The sequence below is a fragment of the Serinus canaria genome, chromosome 25, assembly GCF_022539315.1.
Source record: "Serinus canaria isolate serCan28SL12 chromosome 25, serCan2020, whole genome shotgun sequence".
NCBI classification, from domain to species: domain Eukaryota; kingdom Metazoa; phylum Chordata; class Aves; order Passeriformes; family Fringillidae; genus Serinus; species Serinus canaria.
The window spans coordinates 14,414,568-14,437,736 of record NC_066338.1 but is presented as its reverse complement, the minus strand read 5'-3'; the positions used below and the strand labels follow the sequence as shown (position 1 = coordinate 14,437,736).

General features: G+C 58.8%; 1 protein-coding gene across 1 annotated transcript; it reads right to left on the bottom strand.

The window, feature by feature from the left end:
* Positions 1-18,752: 18,752 nt before the first annotated feature.
* LOC127060756 (acanthoscurrin-2-like) lies at positions 18,753-20,999 on the bottom strand. The gene is made up of 3 exons (XM_050984863.1): positions 20,691-20,999; positions 19,279-19,580; positions 18,753-18,807 (listed from the first exon to the last, which is right to left on the bottom strand). The coding sequence occupies exons 1-3, from the start codon at positions 20,997-20,999 to the stop codon at positions 18,753-18,755; spliced, it is 666 nt and encodes a 221-aa protein (XP_050840820.1).
* Positions 21,000-23,169: the final 2,170 nt, after the last annotated feature.

Sequence of the window (23,169 nt, the reverse complement as noted above, 5' to 3'; positions counted from 1 at the left end):
ATTGGTTTCCCCAGGTTGGATTTTTGGGAATGATTCCCTGCCTGGCACAAATCCCTGGGGATTGGGTTCTTCCCTGTGGATGTGGCACTTGGGAATGTGGCCAGGGTTTGGGATTGGGCGGCTCCCGGGGCTTTTCCAGCCTCTGGAATTCCAGGATTCTGTCCCTGGAGTTGTGCTCCTGGAGGGTTTCCATAGGGAAAACAGAAGGAGCTGCTGAACGGTTCCAAAACCATTCCCAAACTTTGGCAAAATGGGATCAAACCCACAGGAAAAAAACCCAGATAATCCCAAATCCAGATCCTGGCTGATCCCATTCCCTTGGGATGGATTTATCTGGGAAATCCGGAGCTGGAAGCGTGGCCTGGTGGGATTTGGTGGGATCTGGAGGAGGGAAGGAGCTGTGGGATTCATCCCATTCCCGGTGGGATGGGATAATCCCCGGCATTCCAGCTCCAGCAGGAATTCCCAGGGATTCAAATCCAGCCAGGAAGGTTTGGGAATTCCTGGGAAAAGGCAGGAACAGGGGAAGGATCCTCCTGGGAAGGAGCTGGAGCTGGAATTGTGGATTTTCCCTCGGGAAGGGAATTCCCTGTGAGAATTCCCTGCGGGAATTCCACCCTCCTTTTCCATATCCCTGGGCTCTGCCTCTTCCCGGGGAATCTTTTGGGAATCTCCGAGCCCAATCCCGCTCCCTGTCCCTGCCAGGCCTCCCGGATTTCAGGAGAGTTCGGATTCCTCTCTCCTCATCCAGGAGCACAGCTCGTCCCAAAAAAACAGCTCCGGCCTGAGCTGGGATTCCTGGAAAAACTCTGGAACAAAACGATCCCTGGCAAAGGCCGGGAGATAGCGAGGGCTCCGAGCTGCTGGCGCCGCCCCGGCACTTCCCAAACTATTCCCAAACTAATCCCAAACAATTCCCAAACTAATCCCAAACTATTCCCGGCATTCCCGGGGCTGGGATCCAGCCCTGGCACTGGCCTGGGACAGCTTGGAACAACCCAGGGTGGTGGGAAGTTCCCAGCCCGTGGAATGGTTGGAATGGGATGGTCCCTAAAAAATTCCTTCCTGGCCAAAGCGTTCCAGGATCCCATGGACAGGATCCCATGGACAGAATTCCATGGATAGGATTCCAGGGCCAGGATCCCATGGACAGCATTCCATGGATATGATTCCATGGACAGCATTCCATGGATATGATTCCATGGATACGATTCCATGGACAGGATCCCATGGCCAGCATTCCATGGATATGATTCCCTGGACAGGATTCCAGGGCTAGGATCCCATGGATAGGATTCCATGGCCAGGATCCCATGGATAGGATTCCAGGGCCAGGATCCCATGGACAGCATTCCATGCTCAGGATTCCAGGGCCAGGATTCCATGGACAGCATTCCATGGATATGATTCCATGGATACGATTCCATGGACAGCATTCCATGGATATGATTCCATGGATACGATTCCATGGACAGGATCCCATGGCCGGCATTCCATGCACAGGATTCCAGGGACAGGATTCCAGGGCCAGGATTCCATGGATACAATTCCATGGCCAGCATTCAATGGATATGATTCCCTGGACAGGATCCCATGGACAAGATTCCATGGATAGCATTCCATGGACAGAATTCCATGGCCAGCATTCAATGGATATGATTCCCTGGACAGGATTCCAGGGCCAGGATCCCATGGACAAGATTCCATGCTCAGGATCCCATGGACAGCATTCCAGGGCCAGGATTCCATGGACAGCATTCCATGCTCAGGATTCCAGGGCCAGGATTCCATGCACAGGATCCCATGGATACGATTCCATGGCCAGGATCCCATGGACAGCATTCCATGGATATGATTCCATGGATAGGATCCCATGGACAGCATTCCATGGATATGATTCCATGGACAGGATTCCAGGGCCAGGATCCCATGGACAGCATTCCATGGTGAGCATACCATGTGTGGGAATACGGGGCTGGATCCCTGGAGCAAGTCTGGATCTGGGATGGGTCCCTGGAATGTGTCAGGAGCACAGGGTGGAATCCCTGGAGTGTTTTGGGATCAAAGGGCCAGATCCCTGGAATGTGTCCAGATCCCTGAAGGAAAGGATCTCTGGGACCAAGGGCTGGATCCTGGAGTGTTTGGGAATGCAGGGCTGGATCCTGGAATGTGTTTGGGAATGCAGGGCTGGATCCTGGAGTGTTTGGGAATGCAGGGCTGGATCCTGGAGTGTGTTTGGGAATGCAGGGCTGGATCCTGGAGTGTGTTTGGGAATGCAGGGCTGGATCCTGGCATGTTTGGGAATGCAGGGCTGGATCCTGGAGTGTTTGGGAATGCAGGGCTGGATCCTGGAATGTGTTTGGGAATGCAGGGCTGGATCCTGGTGTGTTTGGGAATGCAGGGCTGGATCCTGGAGTGTTTGGGAATGCAGGGCTGGATCCTGGAGTGTGTTTGGGAATGCAGGGCTGGATCCTGGAGTGTTTGGGAATGCAGGGCTGGATCCTGGAGTGTGTTTGGGAATGCAGGGCTGGATCTGGAGTGTGTTTGGGAATGCAGGGTGGATCCTGGAATGTGTTGGGAATGCAGGCTGGATCTGGAGTGTGTTTGGGAATGCAGGGCTGGATCCTGGCAGTTTGGGAGCAGTGGTCGGAGTGGGTTTGGGAATGCAGGGCTGGATCCTGGAATGTGTTGGGAATGCAGGGCTGGATCCTGGGATGTGTTTGGGAATGCAGGGCTGGATCCTGGAATGTGTTTGGGAATGCAGGGCTGGATCCTGGAGTGTGTTTGGGAATGCAGGGCTGGATCCTGGGATGTTTGGGAATGCAGGGCTGGATCCTGGAATGTGTTGGGAATGCAGGGCTGGATCCTGGAGTGTGTTTGGGAATGCAGGGCTGGATCCTGGATGTTTGGGAATGCAGGGCTGGATCCTGGAGTGTGTTTGGGAATGCAGGGCTGGATCCTGGAGTGTGTTTGGGAATGCAGGGCTGGATCCTGGAATGTGTTTGGGAATGCAGGGCTGGATCCTGGAGTGTGTTGGGAATGCGGGCTGGATCCTGGGATGTGTTGGGATGCAGGGCTGGATCCTGGAGTGTGTTTGGGAATGCAGGGCTGGATCCTGGAGTGTGTTTGAGAATGCAGGGCTGGATCCTGGAATGTGTTTGGGAATGCAGGGCTGGATCCTGGGATGTTTGGGAATGCAGGGCTGGATCCTGGAGTGTGTTTGGGAATGCAGGGCTGGATCCTGGAATGTGTTTGGGAATGCAGGGCTGGATCTGGAGTGTTTGGGAATGCAGGGCTGGATCCTGGAATGTGTTTGGGAATGCAGGGCTGGATCCTGGAGCCAGGCCGGATCTCTGGAGCTTGTCTGGATCTGGGATGGATCTGGGATGTGTTTGGGAATGCAGGGCTGGATCCTGGATGTGTTTGGGAATGCAGGGCTGGATCCTGGAGTGTGTTTGGGAATGCAGGGCTGGATCCTGGAGTGTGTTTGGGAATGCAGGGCTGGATCCTGGGATGTTTTGGGAATGCAGGGCTGGATCCTGGAGTGTTTGGGAATGCAGGGCTGGATCCTGGGATGTTTGGGAATGCAGGGCTGGATCCTGGAGTGTGTTTGGGAATGCAGGGCTGGATCCTGGAATGTGTTTGGGAATGCAGGGCTGGATCCTGGAGTGTGTTTGGGAATGCAGGGCTGGATCCTGGAGTGTGTTTGGGAATGCAGGGCTGGATCCTGGAATGTGTTTGGGAATGCAGGGCTGGATCCTGGAGTGTGTTTGGGAATGCAGGGCTGGATCCTGGATGTGTTGGGAATGCAGGGCTGGATCCTGGAATGTGTTTGGGAATGCAGGGCTGGATCCTGGAGTGTGTTTGGGAATGCAGGGCTGGATCCTGGATGTTTGGGAATGCAGGGCTGGATCCTGGAGTGTGTTTGGGAATGCAGGGCTGGATCCTGGATTGTTTGGGAATGCAGGGCTGGATCCTGGATGTGTGGGATCGGTGGATCTGGTGTTTGGGAATGCAGGGCTGGATCCTGGATGTGTTGGGAATGCAGGGCTGGATCCTGGAGTGTGTTTGGGAATGCAGGGCTGGATCCTGGATGTGTTTGGGAATGCAGGGCTGGATCCTGGAGTGTGTTTGGGAATGCAGGGCTGGATCCTGGATGTGTTGGGAATGCAGGGCTGGATCCTGGATGTGTTTGGGAATGCAGGGCTGGATCCTGGAATGTGTTTGGGAATGCAGGGCTGGATCCTGGGATGTGTTGGGAATGCAGGGCTGGATCCTGGATGTGTTTGGGAATGCAGGGCTGGATCCTGGAGTGTGTTTGGGAATGCAGGGCTGGATCCTGGAATGTGTTTGGGAATGCAGGGCTGGATCCTGGGTGTGTTTGGGAATGCAGGGCTGGATCCTGGAGTGTGTTGGGAATGCAGGGCTGGATCCTGGAGTGTGTTTGGGAATGCAGGGCTGGATCCTGGAGTGTGTTTGGGAATGCAGGGCTGGATCCTGGATGTTTGGGAATGCAGGGCTGGATCCTGGGTGTTTGGGAATGCAGGGCTGGATCCTGGATGTGTTTGGGAATGCAGGGCTGGATCCTGGGATGTGTTTGGGAATGCAGGGCTGGATCCTGGATGTGTTTGGGAATGCAGGGCTGGATCCTGGAGTGTGTTTGGGAATGCAGGGCTGGATCCTGGATGTTTGGAATGCAGGCTGGATCCTGGATGTGTTTGGGAATGCAGGGCTGGATCCTGGAGTGTTTTGGGAATGCAGGGCTGGATCCTGGGATGTTTGGGAATGCAGGGCTGGATCCTGGAGTGTGTTTGGGAATGCAGGGCTGGATCCTGGAGTGTGTTTGGGAATGCAGGGCTGGATCCTGGATGTGTTTGGGAATGCAGGGCTGGATCCTGGAGTGTGTTTGGGAATGCAGGGCTGGATCCTGGGATGTTTGGGAATGCAGGGCTGGATCCTGGAGTGTGTTTGGGAATGCAGGGCTGGATCCTGGAGTGTGTTTGGAGAATGCAGGGCTGGATCCTGGAATGTGTTGGGAATGCAGGGCTGGATCCTGGGATGTTTGGGAATGCAGGGCTGGATCCTGGAGTGTGTTTGGGAATGCAGGGCTGGATCCTGGAATGTTTGGGAATGCAGGGCTGGATCCTGGAGTGTTTGGGAATGCAGGGCTGGATCCTGGGATGTTTGGGAATGCAGGGCTGGATCCTGGAGCCAAGGGCCGGATCTCTGGAGCTTGTCTGGATCTGGGATGGATCCTGGAATGTGTTTGGGAATGCAGGGCTGGATCCTGGGATGTTTGGGAATGCAGGGCTGGATCCTGGAATGTGTTTGGGAATGCAGGGCTGGATCCTGGAGTGTGTTTGGGAATGCAGGGCTGGATCCTGGGATGTTTGGGAATGCAGGGCTGGATCCTGGAGTGTGTTTGGGAATGCAGGGCTGGATCCTGGATGTTTGGGAATGCAGGGCTGGATCCTGGAGTGTGTTTGGGAATGCAGGGCTGGATCCTGGATGTGTTTGGGAATGCAGGGCTGGATCCTGGAGTGTGTTTGGGAATGCAGGGCTGGATCCTGGAGTGTGTTTGGGAATGCAGGGCTGGATCCTGGAGTGTGTTTGGGAATGCAGGGCTGGATCCTGGAGTGTGTTTGGGAATGCAGGGCTGGATCCTGGGATCTTTGGGAATGCAGGGCTGGATCCTGGAGTGTTTGGGAATGCAGGGCTGGATCCTGGAGTGTGTTTGGGAATGCAGGGCTGGATCCTGGGATGTTTGGGAATGCAGGGCTGGATCCTGGAATGTGTTTGGGAATGCAGGGCTGGATCCTGGAGTGTGTTTGGGAATGCAGGGCTGGATCCTGGAATGTGTTTGGGAATGCAGGGCTGGATCCTGGAGTGTGTTTGGGAATGCAGGGCTGGATCCTGGGATGTTTGGGAATGCAGGGCTGGATCCTGGAGTGTGTTTGGGAATGCAGGGCTGGATCCTGGAGTGTGTTTGGGAATGCAGGGCTGGATCCTGGAGTGTGTTTGGGAATGCAGGGCTGGATCCTGGAGTGTTTGGGAATGCAGGGCTGGATCCTGGGATGTTTGGGAATGCAGGGCTGGATCCTGGAGTGTGTTTGGGAATGCAGGGCTGGATCCTGGAATGTGTTTGGGAATGCAGGGCTGGATCCTGGAGTGTTTGGGAATGCAGGGCTGGATCCTGGGATGTTTGGGAATGCAGGGCTGGATCCTGGAGCCAAGGGCCGGATCTCTGGAGCTTGTCTGGATCTGGGATGGATCTGGGATGTGTTTGGGAATGCAGGGCTGGATCCTGGAGTGTGTTTGGGAATGCAGGGCTGGATCCTGGAGTGTGTTTGGGAATGCAGGGCTGGATCCTGGAGTGTTTGGGAATGCAGGGCTGGATCCTGGGATCTTTGGGAATGCAGGGCTGGATCCTGGAGTGTGTTTGAGAATGCAGGGCTGGATCCTGGGATGTTTGGGAATGCAGGGCTGGATCCTGGAGTGTGTTTGGGAATGCAGGGCTGGATCCTGGAGTGTTTGGGAATGCAGGGCTGGATCCTGGGATGTTTGGGAATGCAGGGCTGGATCCTGGAGCCAAGGGCCGGATCTCTGGAGCTTGTCTGGATCTGGGATGGATCCTGGGATGTGTTTGGGAATGCAGGGCTGGATCCTGGAGTGTGTTTGGGAATCCAGGGCTGATCCCGGAGGCAAGGGCTGGATCTCTGCAGCTTGTTTGGATCTGGTATGGATCCTGGGATATTTGGGAATGCAGGGCTGATCCCGGAGGCAAGGGCTGGATCTCTGGAGCTTGTCTGGATCTGGGATGGCTCTGCGGATGGTTGGGAATGCGGGCTGGATCCGGAGTGTGTTGGGAATGCAGGCGGATCCTGGAGTGTGTTGGGAATGCAGGGCTGGATCCTGGAGTGGTTTGGGAATGCAGGGCTGGATCCTGGATGTGGGAATGCAGGGCGGATCATGGAGTGTTTGGGAATGCAGGGCTGGATTCCTGGGATGTTGGGAATGCAGGGCTGGATCCTTGGAGTGTGTTGGGAATGAGGGCTGGATCTGGAGGTTTGGGAATGCAGGGCCTGGTACCGGATGTTTGGAGAATGCAGGGATGATCCCGGAGCCATGGGCCGGATCTCTGGCGCTTGTCTGGATTCTGGGATGGATTTGGGATTTGGCTTTGGGAAGGCAGGGCTGGACTCATGGAGTGTGTGTGGGAATCAGGGCTGCATGGGAGGCGGGCAAGGGATGGATTCGAGTTGTTTGGATCTGGGCAGGATCTGGGATATTTGGGAATGCAGGGCTGATCCCGGAGGCAAGGGCTGGATCTCTGGAGCTTGTCTGGATCTGATCTGGGATGGATCCTGGGATGTGTCAGGAGCACAGGGTGGAATCCCTGGAGTGACTGGGAGCGAAGGGGCGGATCCTGGAGCAAAGAGCTGCTGGATCTTTGGAGCAAAGGGCCGGATCTTTGGAGCGTGTCCAGAGCCAAGGTCTGGATCTCTGGAATGTATCCAGATCCCTGGAGCGTGTCTGGAGCAAAGGGCCGGATCCTTGGAGTGTGTCCGGAGCCAAGGGTCGAATCCCTGGAATGTGTCCAGATCCCTGGAGCGTGTCTGGAGCAAAGGGCCAGGTCCAGGGAGCAAAGGGCCGGATCCTTGGAGTGTGTCCGGAGCCAAGGGTCAAATCCCTGGAATGTGTCCAGATCCCTGGAGCGTGTCTCTGGAGGCAGAAGGGCCAGGTCCAGGGAGGCAAAAGGGGCCATCCTTGGATGTGTCCGGAGCCAAGGGTCAAATCCCTGGAATGTGTCCAGATCCCTGGAGCGTGTCCAGCTCCCGGAGCGTGGCCGTGGCTTTGCTGCAGAGCCAAATCCCTGGAACAGCTTTTCCCGGCTCCTGCTGCCGCTCCGGCGGCTGCCAGAGGCCACGGCCCCGTTCCCGGCCCTGCTTCCCTCCCTCTCTCCATCCCGTTATCCCATGGATCCCATCCCAACCCCCTCCTGTGGATCCCATCCCAATCCCATCCCATCCCATGGATACCATCCCCTCCTATGGATACCATCCCATCCCATGGATCCCATCCCATCCCATGGATCCCATCCCAATCCCATGGAGCCCATCCCATGCCATCCTATGGATCCCATCCCCTCCTATGGATCCCATCTCATCCCATGGATCCCATCCCATCCCATGGATCCCATCCCAATCCCATGCCAGGTGTTCCCAGCTCCCCCCTGGCTGGAGCTCAGCTTCTCTCGGCTCTTTTCCTTGGAAAAGCTGTTCCCCATGGCCGGGGCCCTCCATGATCCTGGGATCTGCCAGATCCCAAAAACCTTCCTTGGATTGGCTGCTGGAGACAGCAGGGCCCTGTGTTCCTAACCCTTGGAATGCTGGCATGGAAACTCCGGCGGGCCTGGAAAATCCTTCCTGGGGCTGGGAAGGGCAGCGGGAGAAGGAGGGGTGGATCCATGGATGGGGGATGGATCCATGGATTGGGGGGTGGATCCATGGATCGGGGATGGATCTATGGATTGAGGGGTGGATCCGTGGATCGGGGATGGATCTATGGATTGAGGGGTGGATCCGTGGATCGGGGATGGATCTATGGATTGAGGGGTGGATCCATGGATAGGGAATGGATCCATGGATCGGGGATGGATCCATGGATTAGGGGGTGGATCCATGGATTAGGGGGTGGATCCATGGATGGGGGATGGATTCATGGATTGGGGGATGGATCCATGGATCGGGGATGGATGCGTGGATGGGGGGTGGATCCATGGATGGGGGATGAGAGATGAGGCATTAATTCATGGATGAGTGATTTATGGTTGGGGGATGGATCCATGGATCAGGGATGGATCTATGGATTGGGGGGTGGATCCATGGATCAGGGATGGATCTATGGATTGGGGGGTGGATCCATGGATCAGGGATGGATCTATGGATTGGGGGGTGGATCCATGGATCAGGGATGGATCTATGGATTGGGGGGTGGATCCATGGATCAGGGATGGATCTATGGATTGGGGGGTGGATCCATGGATCAGGGATGGATCTATGGATTGGGGGGTGGATCCATGGATCAGGGATGGATCCAAGGCTGTGGGATGAGAGATTGATCCATGGAGGAGGGATGGATCCATGGCTCCCTGGCTGTGGGGTGAGGGACAGGGGATGAAAGATGGACCCGTGGATCTGTGGCTGTGGGGTGAGGGATTGATCCATGGAGGAGGGATGGATCCATGGATCTGTGGCAGTGGGATGAGGGATGGATCCATGGATCTGTGGGGTGAGGGGTGGATCCATGGAGGAGGGATGGACCTGTGGATCTGTGCTGTGGGATGGATCTGTGGCTGTGGGCTGAGGGGTGGATCCATGGATCCATGGGGTGAGGGGCGAACCTATGGCTGTGAGGTGAGGGATGGATCCATGGAGGAGGGATGGACCCGTGGGTCCATGGGGTGAGGGGTGGATCCATGGATCCGTGGGGTGAGGGGCGAACCCGTGGCTGTGGGGTGAGGGATGGATCCATGGATCCGTGGGGTGAGGGATGGACCCGTGGATCCGTGGCTGTGGGGTGAGGGATGGATCCGTGGAGGAGGGATGGATCCGTGGAGGAGGGATGGATCCGTAGCTCCCTGGCAGTGGGCTGAGGGATGGATCCATGGAGGAGGGAAGGAGGGATGGATCCATGAAGGAGAGATGGATCCATGGATCCCTGGCTGTGGGCTGAGGGATGGATCCATGGAGGAGGGAAGGAGGGATGGATCCGTGTCTCCCTGGCTCTGGGCTGAGGGATGGATCCATGGAGGAGGGAAGGAGGGATGGATCCGTGTCTCCCTGGCTCTGGGCTGAGGGATGGATCCATGGAGGAGGGAAGGAGGGATGGATCCGTGTCTCCCTGGCTGTGGGGTGAGGGATGGATCCATGGAGGAGGGAAGGAGGGATGGATCCGTGTCTCCCTGGCTGTGGGCTGAGGGATGGATCCATGGAGGAGGGAAGGAGGGATGGATCCGTGTCTCCCTGGCTCTGGGCTGTGGGATGGATCCATGGAGGAGGGATGGATCCGTGGCTCCCTGGCTCTGGGCTGAGGGATGGATCCGTGGCTCCATGGAGGAGGGATGGATCCGTGGCTCCCTGGCTCTGGGCTGAGGGATGGATCCATGGAGGAGGGAAGGAGGGATGGATCCGTGTCTCCCTGGCTCTGGGCTGAGGGATGGATCCGTGTCTCCCTGGCTCTGGGCTGAGGGATGGATCCATGGCTCCAAGGAGGAGGGATGGATCCGTGGCTCCCTGGCTCTGGGCTGAGGGATGCAGGTGCAGCCCCACGGGGCGCGGGGGCCGCTCCACCCCCTCCCCCGATCCCGCCGGGAATGGCTCCTTTGATCCCGATCCCAGCTGGCCGATCCCGGGATTGGAACCAGCTGGGAAAAGCCGGGGGGGGGGAATCGGGGCAGCCTGGGGAGGGGGAGCCGGCCCCGCGTGCCCCATCCCAGTTATCCCGCTCGTTATCCCGCTCGTTATCCCGCTCGTTATCCCATCGTTATCCCGGTTATCCCATTGTTCATCCCGCTCTCCCTCCCCTCCCCCTGCTCCCGCCGGAACTTTTCCCAGTTTTTGGTTTTTTTTGTTGTTTTTTTTCCCTTTTCCATCCATAACTTTAACGAGCGGAGCCTGCTCCGAACGGGAGCGCTGCTTTTGTGGGAGGCTCTTCCCGAGGGCCTCGGGAAGGGGGGTCTGGAATTCCGGCGGCTCCTCCGGAAGCGGCGGCGGCTGCGGGGGCCCCGCTCCCAAATCCGGGTGGCCACGGAGCCCCTGGATCCCTCGGATCCTTGGGATTCTCCTCCAGAGCCGGAGCAGGGACCTGGCCCGCAAAATTCCTCGGGAATGGAGCTGGGAATGTGCAGGGAGAGCAGCGAAATCCAGGAGAATTCCAGAGCCTTTTCCAGGGATTTCTGGGAGAGCTGCAGAGGGGTTTGGGATGCAGGTGGAGGGATGGGAATCAGGGAATGGCTTCCCATGAAAAGTTGGGATTTGGGGATGGAATTCCCAGAGAATCCGGGGATGCCAAAGGGAATAGTGGGAATGGGATCATCCCTGAAATCCCCTCCATTCCCATCCCATTCCCAGCATTCCTGGCCTATCGAAGAGGGAATTCCCAGGGAATCCCACCCCTGCCACATTCCCAGCCCTTTATCCCAGATTTTCCCCTCTCATCCCGGCATTCCCAAGGTTTGGGATTGAGGAGAATCCTCCCCATTCCTGGGAGCCCAAACTTGCCCAAATTCCCTCATTCTGCCCCAATTTTTGGGAAGAGAAGGGAAATTCCAGCTGGGAATCCAAGTGTTGGTGCTGGCTGCTCCTGCAGGAGAATTCCAGAGCCTTTCCCAGGGATTTCTGGGAGAGCTGCAGGGGGGTTTGGGATGCAGGTGGAGGGACGGGAAACAGGGAATGGCTTCCCATGGAATGTTGGGATTTGGGGCTGGAATTCCCAGAGAATCCTGGAGTTCCCAAAGGGAATGGCAGGAGGTGTCTCTTGGGAATGGCTTCCCATGGAATGTTGGGATTTGGGGCTGGAATTCCCAGGGAATTCTGGGGCTGCCAAAGGGAATGGCAGGAGGTGTCCCTTGGGAATGGCTTCCCATGGAATGTTGGGATTTGGGGCTGGAATTCCCAGGGAATCTGGGGTTCCCAAAGGGAATGGCAAGAGGTGTCCCTTGGGAATGGCTTCCCATGGAATGTTGGGATTTGGGGCTGGAATTCCCAGAGAATCCTGGAGTTCCCAAAGGGAATAGCAGGAGGTGTCCCTTGGGAATGGCTTCCCATGGAATGTTGGGATTTGGGGCTGGAATTCCCAGGGAATTCTGGGGCTGCTCCAGCCCTGGAATAGCAGGAGGTGTCCCTTGGGAATGGCTTCCCATGGAATGTTGGGATTTGGGGCTGGAATTCCCAGAGAATCCTGGGGTTCCCAAAGGGAATGGCAGGAGGTGTCCCTTGGGAATGGCTTCCCATGGAATGTTGGGATTTGGGGCTGCAATTCCTACCCAGGATAGAATTCCCAGCCAAGCCACCATTCCCCCATCCCAGTAATTCCCAGTTTGGAGCCCCCCCCAGGATGCTGGGAATGCTGCCAGGGCAGGAAAGGGCAGAATTCCAAGGGAATAAAAGGGGGATGGGGCGGTTCCTGTGCCCCCTCCCGGGCCGGGAAGGATTCCCGAGGTGTCGGGGATGGAAAAGTCGGAGCGAGGGGGGAAGGATTTGGCAGGGCCGGGATCCTCCTGCCCCAGCCGGGAGCACGCCAGGAATCTGCGAGGGAAAATTTCTTTCCATGGGCAGGAAAAGCAGCACGGAAAAATTTCGGAAAGGGGAAAGAGAGAGGGGGGGGGATTGGAAAAAAAAAAAATATCCGAATTTATCCCGGGATATTCCCAAAGAGAGGGGGAGGGAGAGGGAGCCAGAGCAGCCGGGACATCCTGGGGGGTTTTTAGGGGGATTTTTAGGGAATTTTAATTGGATTTTTCAGGGTTTTTATGGGAATTTTTAAAATGAATTTTTGAGGTGTCTTTTAAGGGGTTAGGGTGGGTTTTTTAGGGAATTTTTGGGGTTTTTTTTAGGGAATTTCGAGGGGTTTTTAGGGAGTTTTGGGGTGCTTTTAAAGGGAATTTGGAGGTGGTTTTTAGGGAATTTTGGGGTGCTTTTAAGGGAATTTTAAGGTGGTTTTTTCAGGGGTTTTGAGGTGGTTTTTAGGGAATTTTGGAGGTGCTTTTAAGGGAATTTGGAGGTGGTTTTTAGGGAATTTTGGGGTGCTTTTAAGGGATATTAGAGGTGTTTTTTAGGGAATTTGGGGTGCTTTAAGGAATTGGAGGTGTTTTTAGGGAATTTTGGGGTGCTTTTAAAGGGAATTTGAGGTTTTTTTAGGGAATTTTGTGGTGCTTTTAAAGGGAATTTGGAGTGGTTTTTAGGGAATTTTGGGTGCTTTTAAAGGGAATTTGGAGGTGGTTTTTTAGGGAATTTTGGGGTGCTTTTAAAGGGAATTTGGAGGTGTTTTTTAGGGAATTTTGGGGTGCTTTTAAAGGGGATTTGGAGGTTTTTTTAGGGAATTTTGGGGTGCTTTTAAAGGGAATTTGGAGGTGTTTTTTAGGGAATTTTGGGGTGCTTTTAAAGGGAATTTGGAGGTGGTTTTTAGGGAATTTTGGGGTGCTTTTAAAGGGAATTTGGAGGTGTTTTTTAGGGAATTTTGGGGTGCTTTTAAAGGGAATTTGGAGGTGTTTTTTAGGGAATTTTGGGGTGCTTTTAAAGGGAATTTGGAGGTGTTTTTTAGGGAATTTTGGGGTGCTTTTAAGGGAATTTGGAGGTGGTTTTTAGGGAATTTTGGGGTGCTTTTAAAGGGAATTTTGGACGGTTGGTTTTTAGGGAATTTTGGGTGGTGCTTTTAAAGGGAATTTGGAGGTGGTTTTTAGGGAATTTTGGGGTGCTTTTAAAGGGAATTTTGAGGTTTTTTTAGGGAATTTTGTGGTGCTTTTAAAGGGAATTTTGAGGTTTTTTTAGGGAATTTTGGGGTGCTTTTAAAGGGAATTTGGAGGTGTTTTTTAGGGAATTTTGTGGTGCTTTTAAAGGGAATTTGGAGGTGTTTTTAGGGATTTGGGTCTTTTAAAGGGATGGAGGTGTTTTTAGGGAATTTTGGTGCTTTTAAAGGGAATTTTGAGGTGTTTTTTAGGGAATTTTGGGGTGCTTTTAAAGGGAATTTGGAGGTGGTTTTTAGGGAATTTTGGGGTGCTTTTAAAGGGAATTTGGAGGTGGTTTTTAGGGAATTTTGGGGTGCTTTTAAGGGAATTTTAAGGTGGTTTTTTTCAGGGGTTTTGAGGTGGTTTTTAGGGAATTTTGTGGGGGGGGTTTAGGGAATTTTGGTTTTTTTTTTTTTTTTCCAGGAGTTTTGGGGAGGTTTTTAGGGAATTTTGGGATGCTTTTAAAGGGAAGTTTGAGGTGTTTTTTAGGGTATTTTGAGGGTTTTTTTAGGGAACTCTGAGGTGGTTTTTAGGGAATTTTAAGGTGTTTTTTAAGGAATTTTGAGGTGTTTTTTTAGGGAATTTTTCAGGGCTTTTTGGGGAATTTTGAGGGGTTTTTTTAAGGAATTTTGAGGTGGTTTTTTAGGGAATTTTGAGGTTATTCAGGGAATTTTAAGGTGATTTTTTATGGAATTTTGAGGTGGTTTTTTAGGGAATTTTTAGGGGCTTTTTAGGGAATTTTGAGGTATTCTTTTGGGGAATTTTGAAGGGTTTTAAGGGAATTTTGAGGGTGTTTCTAAAGGAATTTTGAGGGGCTTTCTAAAGGAATTTTGAGGTATTTTTTTAGGGTATTTTGGGGTTTTTTTTAGGGAATTTTGAGGTGGTTTTAAGGGAACTCTGAGGGGTTTTTTAGGGAATTTTAAGGTTTTTTTTTTAATAATGTGGTGGTATTTTGGGGGGGAATTTGAGGTGGTATTTTTGGGGAATTTGAGGTGGTTTTTTTGGGAATTTTAGGGGTTTTTTTTGGGAATTTGAAGGCTTTTCCATGGCAGGCGGTGCAGATTCCCAGCCAGGCGTTATCCCAGGAATCCGTGGTGATTCCTGAATTTCAGGATGAGCCCCCAGAGCTGTCCTGGGCTGGGATCTCATCCCAAATCCCGCAGTTCTGGGGGGGAATCCTGGAATTTTCCAAGTGGGATCACCCAGACTCCATCCCGAGGCACAGCAGCCTGCTGGGAAAAATGGGGATTCCCACAAAACCAGGGGAATTCCTGGAAAAAATGGGGGATTTCCAGGAAAAACAAGAATTCCTAGGAAGAAGCTGTATTCCCAGAAAAACAAGAATTCCCAGGAAAAATAGGGAATTTCCAGGAAAACTGAGTATTCCCAGGAAAAGGGAATATTCCAAGGAAAACCGAGCATTCCAGGGAAAAATGAGAATTCCCAGAAAAAAACGACAATTCCCGGGGTCAGGTGGAATTCCAAGCGAATTCCCGAGTCCCTCCTGGCTCGGTCTCGTTCCTGGGTCTCTCCCCGGTCTCTCCCGGATCTCTCCCGGTCCCTCCCGGGTCTCTCCCGGATCTCTCCCGGTCCCTCCCGGTCCCTCCCGGGTCCCTCCCGGGTCCCTACTGGTCCGTACCGGTCCCTCCCGGTCCCTCCCGAGTCTCTCCCGAGTCTCTCCCGAGTCTCTCCCGAGCCTCTCCCGGGTCTCTCCCGGTCCCTCCCGGGTCTCTCCCGGTCCCTCCCGGTCCCTCCCCGGTCTCTCCCGAGTCCTCTCCCGGGTCCCTCCCGGGTCCCTCCCGGGTCCCTCCCGGTCCCGTCCGAGTCCCTCCCGGGTCCCCCCTGGTCTCTCCCGGGTCTCTCCCGGTCCCTCCCGGGTCTCTCCCCGGTCCCTCCCGGGTCCCTCCCGCTGTTCCCGCAGGTGCAGCCGAAGCTGCCGCAGCTGGGACGGGGAGGATTTGCCAGGAGCCCCTCGTAAACCAGAGCTGCGGCTGCAATTCCCGGCTGGAATTCCCGGCTGCCATTCCCAGCTGGAATTCCTGGCCGGAGCCGCGGGGAGCCGGAGCGGTTCCCCCTCATTAACCCCGGGAGTTCCGGGGCTGAGAGCCGGGAATTCCCAGCTGGAATGGAGGGGAAAGCTGGGAATGTGCAGGGAGAGCTGGGAATTCCAGCTGGGATGGAGGGGAAAGCTGGGAATGTGCAGGGAGAGCTGGGAATTCCAGCTGGGATGAGGGAAAGCTGGGAATGTGCAGGGAGAGCTGGGAATTCCAGCTGGGATGGAGGGAAAAGCTGGGAATGTGCAGGGAGAGCTGGGAATTCCAGCTGGGATGTGGGGAAAGCTGGGAATGTGCAGGGAGAGCTGGGAATTCCAGCTGGGATGGAGGGGAAAGCTGGGAATGTGCAGGGAGAGCTGGGAATTCCAGCTGGGATGGAGGGGAAAGCTGGGAATGTGCAGGGAGAGCTGGGAATTCCAGCTGGGATGAGGGAAAAGCTGGGAATGTGCAGACGGAGCTGGGAATTCCAGCTGGGAATGTGCAGGGAAAGCTTGGAATGTGCAGGGAGAGCCGGGAATTCCCAGCTGGAATGGAGGGGAAAGCTGGGAATGTGCAGGGAGAGCTGGGAATTCCAGCTGGGATGTGGGGAAAGCTGGGAATGTGCAGGGAGAGCCGGGAATTCCAGCTGGGATGAGGGGAAAGCTGGGAATGTGCAGGGAGAGCTGGGAATTCCAGCTGGGATGGAGGGGAAAGCTGGGAATGTGCAGAGGGAGCTGGGAATTCCAGCTGGGATGAGGAGAAAGCTGGGAATGTGCAGGGAGAGCTGGGAATTCCAGCTGGGATGAGGGGAAAGCTGGAATGTGCAGACGGAGCCGGGAATTCCAGCTGGGATGAGGGGAAAGCTGGGAATGTGCAGGAGAGCTGGGAATTCCAGCTGGAATGTGCAGGGAAAGCTTGGAATGTGCAGGGAGAGCTGGGAATTCCAGCTGGGATGAGGGGAAAGCTGGGAATGTGCAGGGAGAGCTGGGAATTCCAGCTGGGATGAGGGGAAGCTGGGAATGTGCAGGAGAGCTGGGAATTCCAGCTGGGATGGAGAGGAAAGCTGGGAATGTGCAGGGAGAGCTGGGAATTCCAGCTGGAATGGAGGGGAAAGCTGGGATGTGCAGAGGGAGCCGGGAATTCCAGCTGGGATGAGGGAAAGCTGGGAATGTGCAGGGGAGAACTGGGAATTCCAGCTGGGATGAGGGAAAGCTGGGAATGTGCAGGGAGAGCTGGGAATTCCAGCTGGGATGAGGGAAAGCTGGGAATGTGCAGGGAGAGCTGGGAATTCCAGCTGGGATGAGGGAAAGCTGGGAATGTGCAGGGAGAGCTGGGAATTCCAGCTGGGATGAGGGGAAAGCTGGGAATGTGCAGGGAGAGCTGGGAATTCCAGCTGGGATGAGGGGAAAGCTTGGAATGTGCAGGGAGAGCTGGGAATTCCAGCTGGGATGAGGGGAAAGCTGGGAATGTGCAGGGGAGCTGGGAATTCCAGCTGGGATGGAGGGAAAGCTGGGAATGTGCAGACGGAGCTGGGAATTCCAGCTGGGATGGAGGGGAAAGCTGGGAATGTGCAGGGAGAGCTGGGAATTCCAGCTGGGATGAGGGAGAAAGCTGGGAATGTGCAGGGAGAGCTGGGAATTCCAGCTGGGATGAGGGGAAAGCTGGGAATGTGCAGGGAGAGCTGGGAATTCCAGCTGGGATGAGGAGAAAGCTGGGAATGTGCAGAGGGAGCCGGGAAATCCAGGAGAATTCCAGAGCCTTTTCCAGGGATTTCTGGGAGAGCTGCAGAGGGGTTTGGGATGCAGGTGGAGGGATGGGAATCAGGGAATGGCTTCCCATGGAAAGTTGGGATTTGGGGCTGGAATTCCCAGAGAATCCGGGGCTGGAACATCCCAGGATAACAGGAGCTGGTCCATGGGAATGGGATCATTCCCACCCAGAGCAGTCTGGAATCCCAGGGATTCCATGGAAGTGTCCCAGGCCGGGCTGGAGCACTCTGGGATCATGGGAATTGTCCCTGTCCATGGAAATCCTAAACTTGGAGCTGGGAAGATCCAGGTCCAGCCTCCCCTCCCTCCCTCCTTCCGTCCATCCCGGAATTCCGGGAGTCTCCGTGTCCGTGCTCTGCTCTGGGATCCTTCCCTGGATTCCCAAACCCCTGGAAAGTTCTGTTCCAGAGGGAAACTGAGGCACAGGGAGCAGCTGGCTCCAGCATTCCCAGGCCTCCATCCCTCCGGGCTTGGCTTTTCCCATGGGATATCAGGCTCCTGGATGCACATTCCCAGCCCTTTTCCCAGTCCCCATTTCCCAGTTCCTCATATCCCATTTCCCAGTTCCCCATATCCCATTTCCCAGTTTTCCATATCCCCATATCCCATTTCCCAGTTCCCCATATCCCATTTCCCAGTTCCCCATCTCCCATTTCCCAGTTCCCCATATCCCATTTCCCAGTTTCCCATATCCCATTTCCCAGTTCCCCATATCCCATTTCCCAGTTCCCATATCCCATTTCCCAGTTCCACATAGTCCCAGTTCGCCCAGTCCCCATTATCCCAGTTCCCCAGTTCCCCAGATCCCATTTCCAGTTTCCCCATTATCCATTCCCAGTTCCTATAGCCCGGGCCCCAGGTTCCCATAGCCCATGCCCATTCCCCAGATCCCAGTCCCCAGTGCCCCAGGAGCCCAGGGCCCAGTCCCTCATATCCCATGTCCCTTCCCCATATCCCATATCCCTTTCCCCATATCCCAGGGGCCCGGGGCCCCAGAGCCCAAAGGCCCGCAGGGCCCCATAGCCCAGGCCAGGGCCCCCGATCCCAGGGCCCAGGTGCCCACAATCCCCATGGCCCAGGTCCCCCCATAGCCCCTTTCCCAGGTTCCCCATGACGCCCGGGCGCCGCCCCCAGAGCCCAGGGCCCGGGCCCCCCCCCAGATCCCATGTCCCCGTTCACCACATCCCATGTCGCCAGTTCCCCATTCCCATTTCCCAGTTCCCCCATTATCCCATTGCCTCCAGGCCCAGGAGCCCAGGGCCCCAGGCCCCCCAGAGCCCACGGCCCAGCCCCAGACCCCCGGGCCCCTCCCAGGTCCCCCATTATCCCCAGTCCCAGAGCCCCACCCAGGGCCCGGGGCCCAGAGCCAGAGTCCCTGGCCCCAGAGCCCAGGTCCCCAGGTCCCCAGGAGCCCAGGGCCCAGTTCCCCCATTTCCCAGGGCCTCAGATCCCATTTTTCCCATAGCCCGGTCCCATATCCCACACATCCCAGGTACCCCTAGGGCCAAGTCCCCAGAGCCCATGCCCCATGGCCCCACTCCCAGGGTCTCAGGGCCCATATCCCCAGGCCCAGGGGAGGAGCCCACGGACCCAGAGCCGACCCAGGGCCGCCCCACAGCCCAGGGCCATGTCCCCCCTCCCATAGATCCAGGCCCCAGTTCCCCCACATCCCAGTGCCATGCCCCCCAGCCCAGGGCCCCAGGGCCCAGAGCCCCAGAGCCCACAGCCCCCGAGCCCAGCTCCCAGGGCCCCATAGCCGAGACCCCGAGAGCCTCGCAGGGCCAGAAGCCCATGTGCCCACAAGCCCCGGCCCCACAGCCCAGGCCCCAGAGCCGGGGGCCCCCAGGGCCCCAGAGCCCAGGCCCCAGGGCCCCAGATTCCCAGAGCCCGGTCCCCAGAGCCCAGGGCCCCGGTTCCCATAGCCCTTGCGCAGGGCCCCACAGCCCCTTGCCCAGTTCCCCAGACCGACCGCCCCAGGGCCCGGGCACCCAGCCCAGGTCCTCGGTGCCCCAGGGCGCCCATCGCCCGGGCCCCAGCCCAGGGCCCCCCATGGCCCAGGGCCCCAGAGCCGCATGTCCCCCATCCCAGCAGCCCATGCCCCCCCGAGTCGATATCCCCTAGATCCATATCCCATAGATCCCAGGGCCGCCCACAGCCCCGGCCCACAGCCCAGGGCGCCCCATCGGGGCCCAGGGGCGCCGGGGGCCCAGGGCCCCCGAGCCCGGTCCCAGATCGTGCCCCAGAGGCCCCATTGCGCCAGAGCCCAGTCGCCTTGCCCATGGCCCAGGGCCCCACACGCCCAGGGCCCCACGCCCAGAGGCAGGGCCCGGGCCCCAGAAGCGCAGGGGGCCCAGACCCCAGAGCGGGAAAGCGGCCAGATCCCCTTTCCCGTTCTTTTGTTGTTCCAGTTCCCCAGGGCCCAGGCCCCCCAGACCCAGGGCCAGGCCCCATGACCACTGGCCCCAGCCCAGTTTCCCAGTCTTCCCACATCCCATCTCCCCACATCCCCTATCCCACATCCCATATTCCATGTGCCCAGGGCCCCAGGGCCCAGTAGCCCAGAGCCCCTAGACCACATGTCCCCTAGCCCCAGAGCCGGGTAGCTCCATATGCCAGGGCCCAGTTCCCCAGTGCCCAGTGCCCCATATCCCATTTCCCCGGTCCCCACTCGCGTCCCCATATCCCTGCCCCTATCCCTTGCCCACGCCAGGGCCCCAGGACCAAATCGCCACAGCCCACATTCCCAGAGCCCAGATCTTCCAAAGCCCCTGTTCCCACATCCTATTCCCCCCATCCCTTTGCCCTGTTCCATGTCCCCATATCCATTCCCCAGCCCCGTTCCCCCCCAGCCCCATATCCCCATAGCCATATCTCCATATCCGTGCCCCCATCCCAGGCCCCATGTTCCGGCCCCAGGACCACCACGGATCCCCATGCCCCAGAATCAGAGGGCCCAGGGCCCCCGGGGGCCCAGGGCCCCCCAGGCCAGGGCCCGGGCCGCCAGAGCCAGGCGCAGCTCCCCCAGAGCCCAGTCCACCAGACCCAGTGCCCCATATCCCAGGCCCACAAAAGAAACCGATCCCGACCCAGGGCCCCCCAGAGCCCCATAGCCCCAAGGCCCCAAGGCCCCCCAGATCCCCGGGCCAAGGTCCCCAGAGCCCAGAATCCCAGGGCCCCCCAAAGCCCCAGATCCCAATTGCCCCCCATATCCCAGGTCCCTGCCCCAGAATCCCAGGGCCCAGGGCCGGCCCCCCCCAGAGCCCAGGGCCCAGGGGCCCCATAGCCCAGAGCCCGTGCCCCCCAGAATCCCAGGCCCAGGGCCCCGATCCCAGAGCCCAGGGCCCCCCAGAGCCCATGGCCCAATGCCCCAGAGCCCCGAGCCCAGGGCCCCAGAGCCCTGCCCCCAGGCCCAGGGCCCAGGTCCCCAGAGCCCAGGCCCCCAGGGCCCCAGGCGGCCCCATAGCCCAGTCCCTCCCCCAGCGCCCCATTTCCGGCCGCCCAGGCCCCCAGCCCAGGGCCCAGAGCCCCAGAGCCCATGGCGCAGGGCCCCACAGCCGCAGGTCCCCCCCAGCCCCAGTGCCCCGGTCCCCCATCCCATATCCCAGTTGTGGGGGCCCCCGAGGGCCAGGGGCCGCCCCGGGCCCCCAGACCCAAGTCCCCGTGGTCCCAATTCCCCCCAGCCCGGACCATTCCCCCCACCCATTGCCCATTCTCATATCCCTTTCCCCGTGCCCAATATCCCATGTGCCCGGGCCCGCCCCCAGCCCAGAGCCCAGGGCCCCAGAGCCCAGAGCCCAGGCCCTACCCAGGCCCAGGCCCATGCCCAGATCCCAGGCCCCCAGATCCCCAGAGCCCCAGGTCCCCCAGCCCAGGGGCCAGTTCCCCCCCACCCCGGGCCCAGGGCCCCCAGCCCAGGCCCCAGTCCCCCCCAGAGCCCAATCCGCTCCCCATTCCCCCCATATGCCATTGCCCCCCCTCCCCAATGGCCCGGGCCCCCCAGACCCATGCCCCAGTCCCCCCCATGTCCAGCCAGAGCCCATTCCCCAGCCCCATATCCCGTGCCCCCAGAAGCCCAGATCCCATGGCCCCCAGGTCCCAATGCCCCATAGCCCATGCCCCCGCCCAGAGCCCAGGGCCCCCCAGAGCCCCCCCCCCAAAAAAAAAAAAAAAAAAAAAACAAAAAGCAGTCCCCATAGGCCAGGTCCCCCCCCATGGGGGCCCAGGCCCCAGAGCCCAGGCCCCCATCCCAGAAAGCCCAGGGGCCCCCATCCCCAGGGGCCCCCCAGGGCCCAAGGCCCCATAGCCCAGGCCCCCCAGCCCAGGCCCGGGTCCCCCCCCTATCCCATATCCCAGGGTCCCCCAGGGCCGGGCCCAAGGCCCACAGACCCAGGCCCACCCAGTCCCCCCCCCAGCCCTTCCCAGGGGCCCCCCCAGAGCCCCTAGGCCAGGGCCCGGCCCCCAGGGCCCAAGGCCCCAGATCCAGGCCCCCCAGCCCAGTCCCAGGTGCCCCCGAGCCCAGATCCCGGGTCCCTCCCCCAGAGCCCCAGGCCCCAGAGCCCAGGCCCCCCAGCCAGGGCCGGCCCCGGCCCCAGAGCCCAGGGGGCCCCCAGACCCGCCCAATTCCCCAACCAGGCCCCCCCAGCCATTTCCCGGTTCCCCCATGACCAGTTCCCCATGTGCCCAGGCCCCGCAGCCCCAGGGGCCCAGGCCCAGAGCCCAGGGCCCCCATCGCCCAGGGCCCCCCAGGGCCCAGTGCCCCCCCCAGGCCCAGGGCCCAGTGCCCCATACCCGTCCCCCAGCCCCGGGGCCTGGGGGGGGCCCAGACCCAGAGCCCAGTTGCCCCAGCGCCCAGGCCCCACGGCCCCCCAGAGCAGGCCCAGGCCCCCTACCCAGTTCCCAGTTTTGTCCCGCCCCAGACCAGGGGCCCCCCAGAGCCCAATGCCCAAGAGCCCAGGCCCGCCCCCCCCAGAGCCCAGACCTAAGCCCAGTTGCCCCAGAGCCCATGCCGCCGTCCACTTGGCCCGGGGCCCCCCCGAGCCCAGGCCCCAGGGCTCCCCAAGCCCAGCCCCAGATCCCAGGCCCCAAGCCCAGAGCCAGGGCCCCCGAGCCCAGGCCCCAGGGCCCCCCAGATCCCAGGCCCCCCAGATTCCACGCCCCCCATCCCAGGGCCGCCCGCCCCGGGGGGGGGCCCCCCGAGCCCGTCCCCAGGGCCCCCCCCAAGAGCCCAGGCCCCCAGATCCCAGTCCCCCCAGTCCCAGAGCCCAGGGCCCCCCATATCCCAGGCCCCGGCCCCCAGGTCCCAAGGCCCCAGAGCCAGGCCCCCCAGCCCAGGTGCCCCCGGGCCCCCCAGAGGCCCAGGGCCCCCCCCCAGATCTCCCAATTCCCCATATCCCAGTCCCCCCATCCAGTTCCCGGTTTCCCCATGTGGGCCCAGGGGCCCCCCCCCAGGGCCGCCCAGGGCCCCCCAGCCCTTTCCCAGGTGCCCCCCCATAGCCCATTCCCCATTCCCGGCCCCCAGGCCCCAAGCCCCCAGATGCCCAGGCCCCCCATCCCATGGCCCAGTCCCCAGTTTCCCCCCCATTTCCCTGCCCCATAGCCATGCCCTTCCCCCCCCACCCATGTCCCGGTGGCCGGCCCAACCCCTCTCCCCGTCCCCAGTTCCCCACCCCCATTCCCCAATTCCCCATACATCCCATTCCCCCAGCCCATACCCATGCCCCAGGCCCCCAGGCCCCACCCCCAGAGCCCAGGGCCCCCCAGCCCAGAGCCCATGCCCCAGGTGGCCCCCCCCCAGGGCCAAGGCCCCAGAGCCCAGTCCCCCCCCATGCCCATGGCCCGGTGCCCCCCCCGAGCCCCTGCC